A 21117-nucleotide genomic window follows, 5' to 3' on the forward strand; every position below is an offset into this window, starting at 1 on the left:
TCCTATTCAAGGAAGAAAGGCAAAAACTGCTAAACGAGTTTGAGATTATATACATAGTTATACACACACATGAGTTTATTTGCAAATAATCTTTTAATTTTGTGGAATGCAGGCCGTATCTGCCCTTATTGGCTATCAGTAAAGCAAATGAGCTAATCTGGATCAGAGATTGGAAAACTGAATGCCCAGGAATTGTCTTAAAGTCATCTAGATTTATTTTTTTAAATATTTATTTTTTTTATTTGAAAGTCATAGTCACAGGGAAAGAGAGCAAAATCTTCCATCCACTGGTTCCCTCTTCAAATGACTGCAGTGGCTGCAGTTGAGTCAGGCCAAATCCAGAAGGCTGAAACTTTATCTAGGCCTCCCACATAGATGCAAGAACCCAAGCACTTGGCCTATCTTCTGCTGTTTTCCCAGACACACAGCAGGGAGCTAGTTTGGATGTGGAACAGCCAGAAGTCAAATCAGTGCAATGTGAGATGCTGGTGCAAGTGGAAATTTTATCCATTATGTCACAAAGCCAGCCCCAAGATGTATGACTATATAGTATTGGCCTGCTCACCATTAAGATGTGACTTGTCCATGAGATTTTAGGTTTCCAGCTTATCTATGGAAATTAGCAGATCTGACAGTGTGGACCACATATTAGTTTCCTGTACTCTCTGTACAACCCTTTGGAGGTTACATTTAAAAGGCAAGTTCTTTATTGTGTGCCCACTGTGTGCTTAGGCCATGTTCTAAATTCATGGCAAATTGTGAATTTCCATCCACATGTCTACCAAGCATTAAGAAGATAAAATTAGACCAACAGAGCTGTATTTTTTAAGGGAAATGAGAGAAATCATGTTTCTCTATGGAACTAAAAAAGAAAAACAAATCATTGTGTATTAATAGGTAGACTGTATCAAAATTGTTGGCTTTATGATTCAGTTGACTTAAAAGTAGAATTACCTCAGTGTTGCTGCCTGCCCTCCAGAAAAAAGCCAGTAGGCAGAGTGATTGACTGAGGCCTCTGCATATTAGGTTTTCTTACCTCTTCCCAAACAGCCCCATCTCAGTTTTTGGTTTTTCCATGTAATCAGTAATCTTGGGATTCAATTCAATCTCAAATAGGTGTCTCTGTGGACAATCTTCTCTCTTGGCAGTCTCTCCACAGCAGCTGAAGCCCTGCCTAGCCGTGGCTGACAGTCTCAATACCTTGAGGTGGATGTAGACTTGCGATTGGGAAAGCTCAGTGGTGCTGTCTGCCTTCTATCTTGTGACCTGATGCTTCACATCTCATCTGATGCACTGTGACGATTGCTGACATGTTTATGCTAGCACATTCTGCTAGGTTTGGGTTTTGATCTCATGGTCTCAATGCTTCTCACCTTCCCATACTAGTCCTTTTTATAGGTGTAGATGCCTAATAACATGGTTCTGTCTTGGTTAGGCATAATGATTCATTGCTTTTCTTCTAAATTTGTCGTGGTCATACACTTTGAGCCTAAGCTGACAGGGTAGGCAGCTGACCCATTCCTTTAGTCCTGGTTGTCAAGGTCATCTTGCTGCAAGGTACAGACAGCTACAATGCTCCCCTCTGGTGGCAGTTATCTCAAATTACAGTGCCATCAGAGTACTTCTGGAAGGTCTGCCTGGTTGTGTATTGGTACCAGGCATCACAGAGCCATAAAAAATAGCTATGCCTGACTGCTGCTTTGCCACAGTATCAGGTGTCTCCTTATTATTAAAGAAGTAGTCAGTGTTTTTTTTTTCTCTACAATAAATGAGGTGAAAAGAACATTTTTCTGGATGGATAGGAGGGTGACACTGTTCCTGGGTCATCGCTAGCCATGGTACTCTAAAGTATCACTTGTTGTCTCTGCTCCTTAAGTAGCAAAATGCTGGGTTTACTACTCTCAGGAGTGCTGCTCTGGGAGCCTGTAAAGTCTGTAATCCTGTGAGTTTAAAAAGTTTTAAAAATATTTGTAAAATGAATACCCACTTGGACTAGTTGTACAACAATTTTGAACATAACAGAGAACTTTGAACATTTCACATTATTATTTTCCCCAAAACAAATGTGTAAGATATGTCATGGATTTAATAGTTTGGTAAGGGGAGTAAAAAACAAATAGCACTGCTTTTTTTTTTTATTATTACGAAGCAGATTGTTACCGTAAAGTTAAAATGCAAAAAATATGTCTTGAAATTCAAAATGTGTTTAGAACAACCTCATTTTTTAATGCTAGTTTTTTTTAAGTAAACACATATACTCAAAACTCTTAAGATTAACATTGATAACTGATGGGAGAGTATTATGAATAGATTTCAAAGCGTACGTGAAGGTGAAAGTATTGAAATGCAACGATGCATGACATGCAGCTAAAATGAAAAATTGTATGGTAAATTTTAGTGTTTATCTGAATATTGAAGAAAAACATAGTAACAATAAGTACATAAACATGCTGTCTGATAAATCATAACCACAGTACATTTGGAATATTTGAACCCATTAAGAATTGTTTTCCAGACGTATGTGTGATTTTTCTCTTTGAAGATTTTATTTGGAAGTCGGACTTAGAGAGAAGGAGCAGTAGAAATCTTCCCTCCTCTGATTCACTCCCCTAGTGGCCACAGTGGTTAGGACTGGGCCAGGATAAAACCAGGAGCCAGAAGCTTTGTCTAGGTCTCTCACATGGATTCAGGTGACTACTGCTTTATCAGGCAGATCATAAGGGAACTGGATCAGAAGTGGAGCAGTTAGGACTTGAACTGGTGCCTATGTGAGATGCTAGCATTGCAAGCAACAACTTAATCCAATCAAGCAGTGTGGTCTCTGATATAAGCTTCTTTTTGGATTGCATTGAATAGAATCATACTGACGTTAACTTGAAAAAGAATGGTTACTGTTGCAGAGCTACACCAGGAAATGCCATGGCCATTGCCCCAAGGGGTTCATATGGTTGTGTCTCTGAGCCTCAGGACTTATAATGGCAGTCAGGACCCGCATCTTCCCAGAGGCCTGATGTTTCTACAGTGGCTGCCGACTCATCTGCATCAGTTCTCCTTGTGGCTGATAGCTCCATCCTACATCATAACCTCAATCCTAGTTCCCATCAGATGACTTGCTACTGTGTCCATCTTCATCCAACTAGTGTCCACCTATGTGCAAAGAAGAGCCTGGTGATTTTTTTTTTTTTTTTTTTTGCTGTCCATGGTCAGTGGACAGAATATTCAAGCAAAATGATGAGGGTGTATAAGGCAGGTAAATGGACTGTCTTCTAAAACTACTGTTTATTCCAGTGCCTTCAGTTTTGATGGCTTTGCTGTGTCTCATCCGTCTCCAACCCGTTTTAACAGTGGCCTTAAGCACCCAGATAGTCATTTGGACGAGTGGTTGAGGTTATGAGTTCTAGGAATTTATGAAACACTAAAGTGTAGCACATTGAGAGGTTGTGGGATTTCCTGTTAGAATTACATAAATTTCTGTTGATGAATTGTAAACTCTCTCTTAGAGAATGGTCAGAACAGACATTAAAAAGTCTTCCCAGTAATCGAGCCATACTTGCCTAAGGTCTGCTGTGTAGAATGGCACCTTCTTGGCTGTTGTTTGTATCTTCTTTATAGCCTGTGAGCCATGGCTAGCAGGAGAGATCCTCAACATCTGTTGTTATATTTGCACTAGGGAAAGTGGCAGTGAGGTGAGAGAGAATGAGAATGGAAAGAGATTCTTGAGATTAATTGACAATTATTGAAATTATTTCTTGGGGCTGGTGTTATGGTGCAGAGGGTTAAGCTACCACTTGTAATGCTGACATCCCATAGAAGGTCCAGTTCAAGTCCTGGCTATTCTACTTCTGATCCAGCTCCCCAAGTAAAGCACCTGAAAAAGCAGCAGAAGATGATGCAAGTGTTTGGGCCCCTGTTCACCCACATGGGAGACCTGGGTGGAGTGCTAGGTTCCTGGCTTCTGTTTTGCCTTGCGCTGGGTTTTGCGACTATTTGGGGGAGTGAACTAGTGTGTGGAAGATTCCTGTATCTCTCTCTTCCCCCTACAACCTCCCCTAAGGTTCTGCTTTCAAAGAAATAAATAAATCTTTAAAGAGAAATTACCTCTTGGCATCTCTGTTATAAAGGAAAGATTGCTTGGATATGTGTTAAAAAAAAAAAAGTTTTGTTGATGTCTCCCATCTAAGTACTAACCAGGCCCGACCCTGCTTAGCTTCCAAGATCAGACGAAATCGGGCACGTTCAGGGTAGTATGGCCGTGGACTAAAACAGAGTTTTAACAGGAAAGTAATCCCTGGCTTCACATGATTATGGGAAGAATGAAGCAATAACATTAAAGTGTGTAGAACAGTGGTTGAAATTCAGTCAGATCTTTCTTCTGCTTTTTGAGAGTTCTTTGAATGATTGTTGCTGTTCCTCCTTTATCTTGCAACATCTGGTTTAGGAGCCATGTTTCTGTTGCCTCCAACCCTGTCTTTGAGTTCTGAGAATCTAAGGGTGCCATCTAGATCAGGCCAGGCAGGCTGATGGCAGTGTAAGTACCAAAATGATGACAGCACAGCCTGCAGCCACCATGGTCATCTAGCTGACTTTTAGAACAAAACTCACTAAAGCTTGTGTATGTCTCTCTCACAGGTGGATTTGCTATTGTGTTCCTGGTGAGAACAAGCAATGGGATGAAGTGTGCCTTGAAACGCATGTTTGTCAACAATGAGCATGACCTTCAGGTGTGCAAAAGAGAAATCCAGATAATGGTAAGGCTGTCCTCACACCTGGGACTCTTATTTAATGTGGGGACAGAATGGCACAGGGAACTGGGATGGGAGAGAGGTGTTCCCTTCTCTGAGATGACGGAGAGCCTTCTGGACAAAATGGAAGTGAACAGCCAGGGGATATAAAGCTGCCTCTACCTTGGATAGCCTCTGCTGGAAGGCTGAGGAAAGGAGCACACTGTAGTGATGAACTAACTTCTAGGTCAGAGAATGGTTTGGGACACACTCAGCCTCCCAACTACCCCAGTACCCAGGGATGGGGAACGACCACCTGTTATCAACCCAGGGTCCCCAATGTGGAGCATGTTCTGAGGGTTCTGCTTAAGTTGTTTTGATAGTTCTGAAATGCTGTCAATCTTGCCGATCCAAGGATGAGAAAATCCTCTCAATGTCCATTGGTTGACATACTCGACCTTAGGGTCTCCATTTGCCCAGATATTTGCTGCAAGTATCTGGGGTAGTTGTCCAGTTTGTTCTGCCCTCCTTCCTCTGCTATGGTACCAGATGTCCTCTGCATGCCCCAATGGGCTGCCAAAGCCTGTATGTGCATCTTGGGCCTGCCATCACTGCTTTGTGTTTTCCCCTGAGGAGGCCCAGTTCTGACATATGCATTCCATAGTCAGACTACCAGTCCTGGACATGAGTCCTCCTGTGTCTGCACACCTCCGCCTGTGCCATCCCTCAAACTCCATGCAAGCCCACAAACCTAGCCCCCATAAAGGGGCAGCCAGTGGGCTTCGCCCAACACGATTAGCACCCTAGATCACATGACTCATCCTATTCAAGCACCATCCCCAAGGCTCATGGACCCAGCACCCACTGTGTAGGCAGACATAAGGACCAGGCCAGGTGACCTGGGCCCTGCCAGACCGCCCACCCCCAGGGCTCATCGACCTGGCACCCACTGGGGAATGCAGCCCCTAATGACCCAGGTGACCCAGGCCCCACCATAGGGGACTACTCTTCTGAAGGCTACTTGGACTAACTGGTTGTACTGCATTTAGGCTACTAAAAGAACTCAGGATTTTAGAGAGTCCTGGACTACTTTGGATTGTAGAAAGCTGAAACTGTTTGGGAAGGAGCTGATTTGCATTGCATAACCAACCAACCAAGCAGCTCTCAAGGCTCATGTACCTGTAGTCAAGACCTTGTGCCACACAGGTTTTAATTACAGCAACCCCGCTTCCCATCCAGCTCCCTGCCTGTGGCCTGGGGAGGCGGTTGGGGACAGCCTGAAGCCTTGGGTCCCTGCACCCACATGGGAGACTTGGAAGAGGATCCGGGCTTCTGGCTTTGGATTGGCTCAGCTCCGGCTATTGCGGACGCTTGGGGAGTGGGTGAATGGATGTAGGATCTTCCTCTCTGTCTCTTTTCTCCTCTGTATATCTGACTTTCCAATCAGAATAGACAAATCTTAAAAAAGAACAAAAAAAAAAAAGACCTTGTGCCACACTCAGCAGACTACCCTTCTGGCTGCATCTTTCTTCATGCATCAGTATGTTTTCTGGGAGCTTCTCCCTTCCATGCTAGCTCTGTTTTTGCAGAGCTCTCCCCCACTTGGTTTGTTGTCTTTGCTTCTGCTCTTGCCTCTTCCTGAAATGCCCTATTCATTCATTTACTTGGATTAGGAAAACAATTCCATGCTCTCACTCTTTCCCACTCCTTCAGCAACAAGTTTGAGGGCTTAAACTGTGTGGGGCAGACAATATTGTGGAAGAACTAAGGTACACGGGTCTATTAGAAGTTCAAAAATTCATGGGGTTCTTTAGGAATTAAATTACATGGGATCAAGTTCTGGTCCAGTTTTATATTACCAGTGAAAGTTTGCTGTGCTTTTAGTTTGTAGTTTTTCAGAGCTCAAATATTCAAGTAGATAGTATAGTTGGAAAAAACATGAAGTAGTTTCCCCAGCATTATTCTTGTCCTCCATTTTTCTAAAATACCATGAAATTGATGTTGGTTATGTTTGTACTATTTTTACATTATTGTGTAAGGAAGTTCAATTCTTGCTGAATCTCCTAGTATACTGTTAATATTGTATCTTTTCTATTCAACTGTGTTTTCACTAAAATTAATGTGTTTCTCTTTTGTCCCAGTTTCCTCTCATTTTTGACAAATTAAACTCTCCATACATTGTAGAATATATGTGTATTTTTAAATATTCTGCATATATTAGAATTGTATTTTATCATCTTAAAGTTTTCAGTCTTCTGGGCTAACCTACAGCCTTATCTTACAGTTTCCTGGGCATTCCCTTTGCTTCTCTCTTTTTTTCCCTCCCTGTTCAGTTATTTCTATATATGGCTGAATTGTATTTGGTAATGTTTTGGTAAGAACATACATTCATGAGGGAACATGGCCCATAGTTATTTTGTTTTTAGCTGTTTTTTTCCCCTTGATTTAAGTATCATGATAACAATGCAGTTTTTTCCCCCTTATTCTTTTTATTATTTGATTTCCCCATTTTGGTAGAACAGATCCTCTGCTAGCTTTGTGATGAAATTTTCCAGTAAGCCAATGTTTGAGATCTTATAACTCCTGAAGTGCCTATGCTTGTGTGTATGATAATTTGAGAACAGATTTCTGGATTGGACATCACTTCATTCATATTTTATTTACCAGACTTCTTCATTTAAAGAAATTTTTGTTTATTCATATTCATTTGAAAAAACAGAGAGATCTCCTATATACTGGTTTACTTCTCAAACACTCACTACACCTGAGGCTGGGCCAAAACAAAGCTGGGCTAATCCAGGCTTCCTGTAGAGTGGCAGGGCCCAGACTACTGGAGCCGTCACCTCCTGCTTCCCAGGGTAAGCATCAACAGGAAGCTGGAGTTGGAAGTGGAACCAGGATTTGAACCCAGGCAACTCTGAGATGAGATACAGACCTCCTAAGTGGGATCTTAATTGCTGCTCCAGAAGCATGGCCTAGAATTTTTCATTTCTGAATTTTTATTTTATACATGTTGATGAAGTCTGTCAATTTTTCTTGTTATGGATTGTGCTTTTCCAGTCTTTGAAATCTTTGCCTGGATCTTGATTCTGAAGATTTATTCTTTTTCTAAAAGTTTTTTTAGTGTCACATTTAATGTTAAATCCATGATTCATTTTGAATTAAGTTTTACATGGGTGTGACATTTAGGTTGAAGTTGAGGAAAAGGTGGTTTCTCCTCCATTAATCTATAGCTGTTCTGATGCCTGTCCCATACTGCCTTGATTACTTTAGCTGTAATAAAGTCTCAAAGTCAGACAGATTTCTTCTACTTTTTCCCCTAAATTGTACTACCTTGCCTGGTATTTTTGCCTTATTTGTAAACTTAAAAAATTTTTTCTTATCTGTATGAAATGTCTCACTGGGATTTTGCTAAGATTTCATTAAATCTGTGTCACTTTGGGGAGAGTTGACATCTTTTATGTTTTTAGCATTGTGCCTGGATATTTTTGATGATTATAATTGGTATTGTAGTTTAAGATTTGGATTCCACATATTTAGTACTGGTACATAGGAATACAATTGATTCTTGTGTATCTTGGATCCTGTTGCCTTATTGAACTTCAATATGCCTTCTGATTTGGAGAATAATTTTTGCAGATCTAGGAGTTTCAACAGAGATAGTCACATCATCTGCATAAAGAGACAGTTTTTTTTTTTCTTTCTGATCTATATCCCTTTTATTTCTTTTTCTAGCCTTATTGCACTGGCTAGAACTTGGGTCCATGTTGAATAAGAATGGTGAGTGAACATCCTTGCCTTATTCCCAATTGTGGAAGGGAAGCACTCAGTCTCTCAACATGAAGTGTGATGTTAGCTGTAATCTTTGTACATTTCTTTAAAATTAATTTGAGGACATTTTCCCATTATTTTCCTATTTTTCTATGAGATTTTGTCATCATAGATGTTGGATTTTGTCATAATCTTTTTGGTAATGACTAATAGGATCATTTTCATTTTACTTCTTCAGACTGTTAATGTGGTAAATTATGTTGATTGACTTTTTTTCAGATGTTGAATGAGCTTTGCATCCCTGGAATGACATATTTAGTCATAGCCTACAGTTGTTTCTGTATAAGGCTAAATTGTGTTTGCTGATATTTTGGTATGAACCTACATTCATGAGGGAACATGGCCCACAGTTATTTTGAGCGCCCCCCCCCCCCGCTTTGGGTATCAGGATAACAATGGCTTATGATGTGAATTGAGAAGTATCCTCTACTTCTTTGTTCAGGAAAGGATTCTGTGGACCTGGTGCTCGATCTTCACTAAACATTTGGTTAAATTCGCCAACAAAACCATCTGGTGCTAGCAATTTCTTTTTGGAAAGCTTTTAAAGTTTCCTTAATTGTATTGTTACACTGTTCAGATTATCTGTTTCTTATTGAGAAAGTTGTAGTAGTTTATAATTTTGAGGAATTTGTCCATTCATTTAAGGTGTCAGATTTATGTGTGAATTTTCAAACAGTGGTCTATCATTTTTATTTGAATTACTATGGGTTTTTATCCCCTGTCGTAAGACTGTCAGGTAGAAGCCGTATTCCCCAGGCCTGCCTCTCTCAGAAATTGTACGAGTCGCAAAAGGAATCGAAAGATATAATATACTTTCTAACATGCTAAGACTTATATGTTAATAATCAAAGAAGCAGATTCTTTTTTTTATTCACAGTAGAGGAAGGATGGGTAAGTTAAACTGAAATATAAGGAAAATTATTAGTGGTTTCAATTTTTTAAAAGCTAATACATTTAGTAGAGTGTGGTATGAATACCTTGATACATGCAGGGTTTTTGCTGTGGTAGAAGTAAAGGGATCCTGATTTCTGATGGATAGATGGAAGGTAGATTTTAGACTTCTGATCCTTTTGAAAGTTCATTAACTTTAGACTTACAGCTTTCCTATCACTAGAAGAACAGTGATAGGAAAGAGCTGGTGCTCAAGATGTGTCAACTGCTATTCTGCATCCACATCTCCTGAACTAGATAAACAAGACATCCTTGGACTTGGTGTAGAGGACATTGAGCTGCCACTGGTGACGTTTAAAGACTTAACTTAGAAGAAGAAGGATCAGGTGACTTTAGCAGGAAAACATTTTTATATTGCAAAAAGAAAGGGGTAGTGGGTTCTGCAGAGTGAAGAGCTCAGGTTTGAACTGGGAAAAGAATCTGGAACAGATTATTTGGAAAGATGCATTGGTACTGCCTTTTCTGTAAGAAAGGTGGAGTGTATGTGTCTACATGGAATAAATATTGTCTATTTGCCTGAAAAAAAATTATTGAGTTAGAGATAGAATTAAAAGTGGCTCCCTGCGTTGTATGCAGATAGGAACAAGAAATAGTAACCTAAGATTTTGCACTGTTTGAATGCTAATATATTACTCATTGAAATAAATTGTAAGCAGTTTTGAAGTCATTTGGGTGAGCAAGCAGGGATCCGAAAAGCCTTTCAAGTACAGGAGGGACAAGCCATGTTGTATCAGCATCAAGCCCTCCTTTGAGAAGGTTTCTAATTAGAGAGCTCAGGTGTTGGTGAATTTTTTGAACAATTGTTTGGATAAAGACATTTAATTGGAGATCTGAGAGCAGGATGGAGAGTCTAGGCGAAAAGTTAGTGAGGTATAATTGCTACCTGTTATAAAGGTTTCTGATCAGTAGTTTAACACTAACTAACTTAGAGGAAAATTTTCAAAGAACAAAAGCACTGTGGTTTGTTATTGGCATTATGTTGTTTTATGTTTAATAAGTAACATGGTTAAAAAAAATAGGAGACACAGTGGCCAGTTATGTTGCTACTGTAAAGTCAGAAGATATAGCAACTACATTGACTGATAGAATGATTCATACAAATTGGAGTAATGAACTGATTGTAATGAGTTGAAATAACAAGGTAAGGTCACAGACTTGGATTTTATTTTACTTAAGTCAGCTTCACAGGCCTAATTCTTCCAGAAAGTAAAAGCAGTATGAGTGAGAAAAGACTTACGTACCTAAGTGATCAATTAGCTCTCTCTATATATAGTATGATGTGGCTGACAAAGAAAAAAGAATGTAATTTTTAGTTATATGAATAGAATTATAAAAGGTGGCAGTGCTGGCCTACTCTGCATGAGTCAGACTGGGCCTGGAGTATTTCTTTCATTTCCTGGGGCCATTTTCATAAAAGGAATATAGCAGCACAATAAGGTGAAAGCAGCCAAAATATTCCTACAAACCACATCAAAGAGAGTGGGAGGTTTAACATAGAGAAGACTCAGTCTAATTACACCTGTTTAGAAGTGAAAAATTAGCCTACACTTGCTACTTTGTCTTCAGAAAAGACAGTCCAAAAAGCCAAGAGTTGGAGCGTTCCACCACCAGCTTTAAGGAAGAAAGAAACACACACACCTGTCTGTGCACAGGCTGAGGGCCTGAGCAATTAATTACCAGTTCTAAGGGAACAGCTTGTCAAAAGGCTGGAGTGGGGGCTTTGTGCTGCCTGGTTGCTTTAGAGCAATGAGTGGTATTGGAAGGATGTTTTCTCTTGGGCTTTACTGCTACTTTGTGTTTCTTTAAAATAATTTTATTTCAGCCCGGCACGTGGCCTAGCGGCTAAAAAGTTCTCACCTTGAGTGTACTGGGATCCCTTGTGGGTGCTGGTTCTAATCCTGGCAGCCCCGCTTCCCATCCAGCTCCCTGCTTGTGGCCTGGGAAAGCAGTCGAAGATGGTCCAAAGCCTTGGGACCCTGCACCTGTGTGGGAAACCTGGAAGAGGTTCCTGGCTCCTGGCTTTGGATCTGCTCGGCTCCAGCCGTTGCAGGCACTTGGGAAGTGAATCATCAGATGGAAGATGTTCTTCTTCTCTGTCTCTCATCCTCTAGTATATCTGACTTAGCAATAAAGATAAAATAAATCTTTAAAAAATAATAATTGTATTTCCCTCATCCCCACAGGTTGTCATATTATTCTATATATTTGAAAAAATGTATATTTGTAGGGGAAAGTGATGTTAAGAGGAGACAAGGAGATCTTTCATCCATTGGTTCTCTTAAATGGTTATAATTTCCAAGGCTTGTACAGGCAAAAGCTCCATATAAGTCCCCCATACAGGTAGCAGAGGTACAAGTATTTGAGCCATCTTCTGTTTTCCAGAGCACGTTAACAGAAAATTGGAATGGAAGTGGAGCAGCCAGGACTCAAACTGGTGCTCCAGTAGGGATGCTAGCAGAATACTTAACTCAGTATATCACAGTGTGTGACTCCTGCCATATAATTGTTGTGAAGAGTAAGATAAAATTCACATACTGTGCAGTTTCCCCTTTTAAAGCATATGGTTCAGTAATCTTTAGTATATGCACAAGGTTGTGCAACCCTCAGCACTATCTAATTGCAGAGCGTTTTTTTCTCCTCGTTCTAAAGGAAACCCTTCAGCCTCTCCCTGTTTCCTCTTTCTTCCTTGCCAAGGGAGCATTAATCTACTTTCTGTTGCATATTCTAGACATTTCGTGTAACCAGACTCCTACAATATGTGACCTCTTCTATCTGATTTCTTTTGGCATATATTTTTTTTTGTTTTTATTATTTTCCGTGATACAGTTTTGTGAATATAGGTTCCCCTCCCTCCCTCACTATACTTCCCCTCCAACCATTTCTTCCCATATTATCACAGTAGTATATCCCTTTATTAACAGTTACAAATTTAATATTCTGCTATTTAAATGTGTCATGGCATCGTAGGTATAGGCAGTGGTAGAAAATCTAGTATCAAATTGCCAGGATATATTTAACAATTTCATTGGGAGTCCTCCTTTTACACTGGAGTAGAGATGTATACTGCAGTGTATCTTCACTTCCATTATACTATTCTCCATATACAGTTCATCTATGAGAATAGATGTATATGGTTGTTTACCTATATATCTATTTGCTGTATATTTTGCCTAAAGATTGCCTGTATCAGAGAGAACATATGGTATATATCCTGTGGGAACTGGTTTATTTCACTCAGCATATTGGTTTCTAGTTGGGACTATTTTGTTGCAAATGGCAAACTTCCCTTCTTTTTGATGACTGTGTAATATTCCATAAAGTAGATGTACTACAATTTCTTTATCCATTCCTCTTTTGATGAACATCTGGGTTGTTCCCATGTATTCACTAACAAGGATTGTGCTACTATAAATATCGAAATGCAGATTGATTTCTCATATGCAGGTTTCACTTCATAAGGAAGTATTCCCAGGAATGGGACAGCTGAGTCATACAGCAGATCAGTTTTCAGTTGTCTGAACACTCTTCATATTGACTTTGTAAGGGTTGCACTAGTCTACACTCCCACCAACAACCTCACCGGCAGATGTTAGTACATTTCTATATATAGGCCATTCTCACTGGAGTGAGATGGAACCTCAGTGTGGTTTTTATTTGCACTTCCCTAATATGTCTGTGTGTCATTTGGATTTGTTCTCTTGGAAAATGCCCACTTACTCATTATTTGTTGTATAGCATGGAAAGATTTTTTTGCCATTCTGTTGGTTGCCTCTTCACTTTGTTGATCATTTCCTTTGCTGTATAGAAGCTTCTCAGTTTGATGTACTTCCATTCGTTTGTTTTGACTTTGACTGCCTGTACTTTTGGTAACCTTTTATTAGTATTATTACTGTATTTCATTATTATTATCATTATTTTATTTTTAATTTTTTTCTTTTTTATTGTTATTAACATTGTATTATGTGATACAATTTTATAGGCACTGGGGATTCCCCCCAATTATCATTATTTTAAATGCAGTTCCATAGGCTTTGGGATTTCCCCTTACCCCTCCCCAAATCCTTTCCTCGTACCAATTTCTCCCCATGTTATTGCAGTAGCATAGTCCTTAATAAACAGTCACATGTTCATCATTCTGCTATTAAATTGTCTTGGTAGCCTTTCTAAGAGGTTTTTTTACCAATGCCCATATCTTGCAGAGTGCTTCTTGTATTTTGTTCTAGTAGTTTCTGGGGTGCAGATTTAGGTCCTTGATCCATTTAGAGCTGATTTTTATATAAGGTGAAAGGTGGATGCCTTGCTTCTTCTGCAAGCAGATATCCAATTGTCTCTTGCTGAAGAGATTTTAGTGTATTTTCAGAGTTCATCTGTGTTGCAGCATGAATTGTTGTGACATTTGCTTTCCTGGCTATGTAATCTTACATTGTGGGTAGGTACCACATTTTATGTATGTGTTCATCAGTTGATGGAGATCCATATGGTTTGCACTTTTTATTCATTGTATATCCTGCTGGATGTGTGCAAATTTTTAGATTTTAATATTGTTTACAGAGTTGAGAGGGATGCATGTCCTTTTGGACTTTTGATTAGGGTGGAGAAGGTTGAGGTATGGAGGAAGACAAATGGGTCAAATGTTACAGTTCTTTTCCTTAGGTCTCCTGGTCTGCTGGGGAAGAGTGATCCACTCCTTGCTGTCAAACTACGTCAGCACCAGCAGAAGAGGGACAGTCATTTGATGACACTTTAGAGACCCAGATGTGGGAAGAATGCTCCAAGGTTGTTACTGAGTGGTTTTGATAGTTCTCAGGTGTCATCAGCTTTGTTGCTCCAGGATTGAGAAAATTTTTTGCAAGGTCTATTGACTAAGTCTGCCAGATACCAGACACTTGCTGCAAAGCTTGGCAAAGAGAATTGTCCAAATTGTTCTGCTTTCCGTTTTTTGACAAGGTACTCGACATCCTTGGCTGGCCTAGAAGAGCTGTTTTCTTATGTTTTCTGTGTGCATGTGGGCTTTCTGACCACTGCCCAGGCCTCAGCAACTGAGGAGGCCCAGTCCTGATACATGCTCTCTAAAGTCGAATATATATCTTGTGATTTTCCCTGTGGCTGGGATTTGAGTCTAAAGATCTAGTTGGGAAGTCCCTCAAGAAACCATGCCTGGGGTGACCTCAGACTTGACTCTCAGGTGCATCAGCCAGTTTAGGGTCAGGTTCAGTCTGTCACCTGTACCAGCAATGCACATACCATACCGGTGGATGCAGCTTCTCGGTCACTTCCTCCCCCAGTTCCATCTCTCATGTAAACCAAGAGATGCAGCAGCCTAGGTTATCCCAGCCTGCCACAGACTCATTCCGCATGAATACCAGCAGGTGCTGCAGCTCAGTTGGGAAGACCCCCAATAATGCTCCCAGCCCCAGTTTTGTGTGTGTGTCGGTGCATACTGCTGTTTAGCCCTAGTCCATCCCCCATCCCATCTGGCTGTTGTGCACAATCATGAGTGCTATAGCTTAGTCCATTCTGCCCCTAGACCCAGCCAACACATGCTGACAGGTGCTGTTGCCTTATCCGGCCTGACCTGCCCCCAGCCGTAGCTCTTATACTCACCAGCAGGAGCTGCAGCGCAGCAGAGTAGAGCCCAGATCTACCTACCAAACCCACTCCCAGTCCTGGATCTTGTGCCTGCCAAGGGGTACTGTGGTCCAACCTGACATGACTTACACATATTCCTAACACTAGCCAACTGATGTGGCAGCCTTGCCTGACTGGCCCACACTTATTCTCTCTCTTTCCTACCACTAAGTATGGCAGGATAGCTTAGCCTGATCCACTCCCAGACCCATTCTCATGTAAACTGGCAGCTGCCTTGGCCTAGACTTGTCTGTCTCACACCCATTCTGGCTTTTGCAAGCACCATCAGGTACTGGAGCCTAGCCCTGTCTGGCCTATCCCCAGACTCAGCCCCACATGCATGCTGATGAGTACTGCAGCCTTGACCAGCCCAGTTTACCCACAGCCCTTGCTCTCACATTCACTAGTGGGACTACATCCTAGTAGTCCTGGGAAGTCCCCAGAGTTTCCCTACCAGGCCCATTTCCAGGTCCAGATCTTGTGCATGCTAATGGATGCTTCAACCCTGCCTGACAGCCTGTCTGCAGTCTTGGCCCTCACTTTTGGGCACAAAACCCACATCCTGTCCTGTCCACATCTATGTCCTGACCCCAGACCCTGCTCACACAAATGCTGACAAGCCTTGTGTGCAAATTTTTATAGAATGTAATTATTTTCACCTTTATGTAAAGAGTGAAATTGCTGAATCATGTGGCAACTACTTTTTGAGGAACTTCAATCACACCATTTTATATTCCTACCAGTAATATATATATATGAGTTCCTGGGGCCATTGCAATGGCTAAGCTGGCTAATCTTGTGCCTGCAGGCGCTATCATCCTAAATGGACACAAGTTTGTATCCCAGCTGTTCCACTTCCCATCCAAATCCCTGCTTGTGGCCTGGGAAGGAAGCCCAAAGCCTTTACCCCTGCACCTGGATGGGAGGTCTGGAGGAGGTTTTTGGCTCCTGGCTTCACATCAGCCCATTTCCAGCCATTGTGGCCACTTGGGGAGTAAACCAGCAGATGCAAACGCTCGCGCTCTCTCTCTCTCTCTTTCTCTGAATCTGCCTTTCCAATAAAAATAAATACATCTTTTTTTTTAAAGATTTATTTTTATTATTTTATTTTTTTATTGGAAAGGCGGATATACAGAGAGGAGAGACAGAGAGGAAGATCTTCCGTCCGATGATTCACTCCCCAAGTGAGCGCAACTGCCGATGCTCTGCCGATCCGAAGCCAGGAGCCTCTTCCGGGTCTCCCACACGGGTGCAGGGTCCCAAAGCTCTGGGCTGTCCTCGACTGCTTTCCCGGGCCACAGGCAGGGAGCTGGAAGGGAAGCGGGGCTGCCGGGATCAGAACCGGCGCCCATATGGGATCCCGGGCATGCAAGGCGAGGACTTAACCACTTGCGCCACCGCGCCGGGCCCCAATAAATACATCTTTAAAAATATGTATTTTCACATCCTTGACAATACGTTTTATTTAGCTTTTTTATTATAGCTACACTCAGTGACTTGAAGTGATATCTGTTTTGTTATGATTTTCATATTCCTACTGATTGATGGTATTCAGCATCTTCTTGTGTTTATTGGCCATTTGTATATTTGGGAGAGAAATGTCCCTTATGAATTTTTACATCTTACTGCTGAGTTTTAAGTGCTCTTTACATGTTATAGACATGAAATCCTCATCATATATACAGTTTTAAAATATTATCTTCCATTCCTTTACTGCATTTGATTTTTAAATAAACAATAGCATTTTTATAGAAAGGTTTATTAATATATTTGAAAGAGTGACAGAGGGAAAAACAGAGACATTCCATCTGCTAGTTCAGTCCCCCAATGGCTAGGGCCAGGCTGAAGCCAGAAACTTTGTCCAACTTTGTCCCACATGGGTTGAAAGGGTCCAGATGCTTGAGTCATCTGCTTCTCTCCTAGATACAAAATCATATAGCTGGATCAGAAGCAGAGCAGTTAGGAATTGAACTGTTATTTCAGTATGGAATGCCAGCATCGCAAGTGGTAGCTTAGCCTACTGAACCACAATATCAACCCCTGACTTTCTTAACATTGTCATTTTAAGCACTAAGAGTGTTAGATTTTGTAAAGTTCAACTTACCTACCTTTTCCTCAACTGTTTATGTTCTCAGTGTCATATCTAAAAACTTCTTGCCTAAAACCAGATCAGAAAATTTGGCACTTGTCTTGTTTGATAAATATTTATGTTTTAATCTGTTTGGGGTTAATTTTTGTGTGTCTCATGAGATAGGAACACAGATTCTTTCTACTGCATGATGTGGTGCTGCATACTGCATGACGTCCACTTGTCCTGATGTCACTTTTTGAAAAGATCATTCTTGTTGAATTACAGTGGAGCCCTTGTCAAAAATCAGTTGACTAGTATGGGGAGGGGTTGGGGGAATCCCAGAGCCTATGAAACTGTGTCACATAATGCAATGTAATAAAAAAAAATTGGTTGACTATAAATGAGTGTGTAAGTGCTGCTCAGAATATCTTGTGCTACAACCTAGATCAGTAAACTGCTTTGCTGCTAATCTTGCCAGGGGAGTAAAATTGGTTTGTGGTTGTTTGATGTATATCCTGGAGCAATTGTCTTATCTCCTTATGACTTAGTAAACTTTAACTAATGAGGATATGTTTGTGTAAGTAACACTGCGCTAGATCCTTGCTACTTTAAGTGCCATTGAGCAGCAGCATAGGTACACACAGCTGTTAGAAACTCAGGATATATCCCAGTTTCACTGGGTTAGGATCTGTTTTTTCTCAAGATCGTCAAGTGATTCCTGCACACATTAAGTTTTGAGCAACACTGCTCAAGAATCAACTTCAGGGAACATTTAACATCTATTTAGAAGTGAGCAATTAGCCTAGCAATTAAGATACCCACATTCCTCATCAAGTGTCTGGGTTCACTTCCTGGCTTCAGACTCATTTCCTGCTACTACAAAACCTGGTAACAATGGTTATGGCTCAAGTGATGGATTCTCATCTCCCGTTTGAGAGCCATGGATTATATTCCCAACTTCTAGCTCTGGCCATAACCCAGTCCTGGCAATTGCAGGCATTTTGGAAGTGAACCAGCAAACAAAAACACACTTGGTACCTCTCCCTTTTCTTCTCTCATGCCCCATGAGAGAGAGATCTGTTCAGTAACAAGATATTGATGAATTGATAAATGGTTAAGACTTGAGAAAGTTAGAGTAAATGTGAGTATGGTGAAGAGAATATCTGGAATGTCCTAAGTAGCAGAAGATCAAAGGGGCCTTCAATAGAACTTCAGAGCCAGGCTGGATTTGAGTGTTTCTGTTACTGCTGCACTGCACTTGATAGTTTTGTTTGCTTGTGAATAACTCATTCTAAAGAAAATTATAAAGGATATTTAGGGCTATAGGGAGAAAAGGAAGAGGAAACAGGAAGGCACATGACTGACAAAGCAACCTTGGGAGAAAGTAATTTCAGACCTTAGAACTGCTTTTCTCCATCTTTAAATTGAGAAACTGACATTTGGTTAACAGGCCCTGTGGAATCACAGTGAAAATTCCAATAGTAGTGTTGTCATAAAATCAGAACACCTTGACTATTTGAATAGAGGGTTAGGGCAGGTAGAGGCCCTTTTTTGGAAACTCAGTGTCTGAAAATACAGGCACCGTTAACAGAAGGGACTTGCCCCTGTGGTGCTGAAATTCCAAGTATGTGATCTGAGAAAAGTGTGTACAGATACTCCTAAACTTATGATAAGCCCATCACCAGGTGAAAATATCGTAAGTTGAAGTGCATTTATATACCTAACTTGCTGAACTTCCTCCTAGTGTAGCAACACACTTCAGCATAACATGGCAATGGTTTTCTAGTGCTCACAAGGCTCACTGGGAGCTGTGGCTTCCTGCAGCTGCCCAGCATCACGTGAGACAGGCATATTGCACATTGCCAGTCCAGAAAGACAAAAATTCAACATTTGAAGTCTTATTTCTACTGAATGCATATAACATTGACATTATCATAAAGAAAAAAATCACAAGTTGAGATGTTGTCACAAACCATCTGTGCAAAGAAATTAGTTAATATAAATTATTTTTAAGTGAGTGGCTTGTCATTGGCAAGCTATTTAGAATGCCATCTTGTTTTTCTTGGGCATAGGTATAAAGGTTTTCAAAGATAGACTTAGGAATGGAGTCTTTAATTTTCTTATAAGGTCTTGGAGTTCTCAACTAGGAATTCTGTAGTAAGAATTTTGAGACTAAGGATAGAATATAGTTTTGTACTACAAACATGAGTTAGAACCCCAAATGAAATTCGTGTTTGTGATCATCCATAGGATCTGGGCTTAAGGCTTGATTTTTCAAATGGTAAATTTTGCATATGTTTATGAAAAGGGGTTTTTTTCAGCCCTTAAAGTATTTAAATATCAAAGTTCATAAGCTAACTATAAACTATTTTAAATAGTAACACAGGTCTTATAACAATACTTAGAAGAATTTTATAAATATTGTTTATGACAGCTAGAAATTAAAGTCTTGGGCAGGTATTGTGGTACACCAAGTTCAGCTGCTACTTGGGCCACCCACATCCTGTATTGAAGGATTGATTACTTGCTTGATTACTGGCTACCCTGTTTTCAATCCAGCTTCCTGTTAACGCTGATGGAAAAGGGAAAGGAAGTTACTCCAAATATCTGGGTCCCTCAGGTGGAAACAGGATGAAATTCCTGGCTCCTGGCTTTGACCTGGCCCTTGTGGCTGTTTGGGGCAAGAGCCAGTGGATGGAAGAGCTCTGTTTCTTTCTTTTGCTGTCATTCTGCCTTTCAAATAAATATTTTTTTAGAAGTCTGAAATGACAACTCAATCCTTTTAAACTTAACACTGCTTAAATCATGTTAGAGGAATGGAGCTTATCTATAGCTTAAGTGAATCATGTATTGATTTATGCTCATCCTAGAGACTTTTCCCCTACTACCCCAATTAGCAGCCAAGGGCAGCAAAGTATCTTCCATATATCCCACCTTTTCCTGAGTAAGCAGGAGGTAGCTGAGATACTCCTATGGTTTCTATCCCATACTTCCACATTCATTCCTCTTCTTCCAGTCTGGGTTGTCCCTTTCCTTCCCCTTCCCTTTTCTCTTTCCTTGTTTTCCTAGAGAGTGCATATTCATCTACTGGCAGAAATGCCTGCAGCGACTGGGGCTAGAACCAGGAAACAGGAATGCAGTCTAGGTCTTCCATGTGGGTGGCACAGACCCTGCTATTTGGGCTGCCTCCACATGTCTGCTTGGCCGGAAGCTGGAGCCAGAGTGGAGGATTGAATGCAGGCGTTCTGATGTGGGATTCAGGTTTCCTAATCAAAGAAGGCCAAGGACCTTCTTTTAGGCTGATGTTTTAACCAAAGGCAGAGGAAAGTTTGGGCATCCTTTAGTCTTGTTATTGCTGAGAGCTGTTCTGAAGCTGCTGCCGGTGTATCTTAAATATGCAGGTCAGTCTCAGTTTGTAGTAAAGGTTTGCTCTTAATTGTTTCTACATTTCATTGTGATTTCACACAGATTTTCTCAATCAGAATTGTAAACCAGTAGGATTTTGGTCTAAAATCTAAGATGTTGCTACATCAAATCATTAAAAGTAAACACTAAAAGACAAAAGGAGGTCTTTTCTACTTGGACATAACTCTGTGAGGACAAAATGAACAGCAGTTTAGACATGAACTGCTTAGCAAACATCTTGGCAAGTTACAAGGTACCATCTGCTGGTGTTAATTATCCAGTTTGGGACCTCTAGTGGCTTTTGACCTTCTTTTATCTTGTCATAGTCCACTTGTGCTGCTCTAACAAAATATTCAAGACTGGGTAATTTATAAGAGCAGAAGTTTATGTTTTCACTGTTCTGTGGGCTAGAAAATCCAATATCCAGATGCCAGCAGGTTGGCTGTGTGGTGAGGGCCCAGTCTCTGCTTCCAAGATGGTGTTTTGAATGCTGTTTGCTCCTGGACTGGG

General features: G+C 40.7%; 1 protein-coding gene across 3 annotated transcripts in view; it reads left to right on the forward strand.

The window, feature by feature from the left end:
• The window catches only part of LOC121164901 (AP2-associated protein kinase 1), a 163086-nt gene that overhangs the window by 73225 nt on the left and 68744 nt on the right, over nt 1-21117 (forward strand). For all 3 annotated transcript variants that reach the window (XM_040993279.1, XM_040993281.1, XM_040993282.1), the window contains exon 3: nt 4630-4748. In XM_040993279.1, coding sequence (XP_040849213.1) covers nt 4630-4748 — 119 coding nt within the window. The remainder of the gene's footprint in view (nt 1-4629; nt 4749-21117) is intronic.

This window comes from Ochotona curzoniae, unplaced genomic scaffold (assembly GCF_017591425.1).
Source record: "Ochotona curzoniae isolate NIBS_2020 unplaced genomic scaffold, NIBS_Ocur_1.0 contig_883, whole genome shotgun sequence".
Taxonomy (NCBI): Eukaryota; Metazoa; Chordata; class Mammalia; order Lagomorpha; family Ochotonidae; genus Ochotona; species Ochotona curzoniae.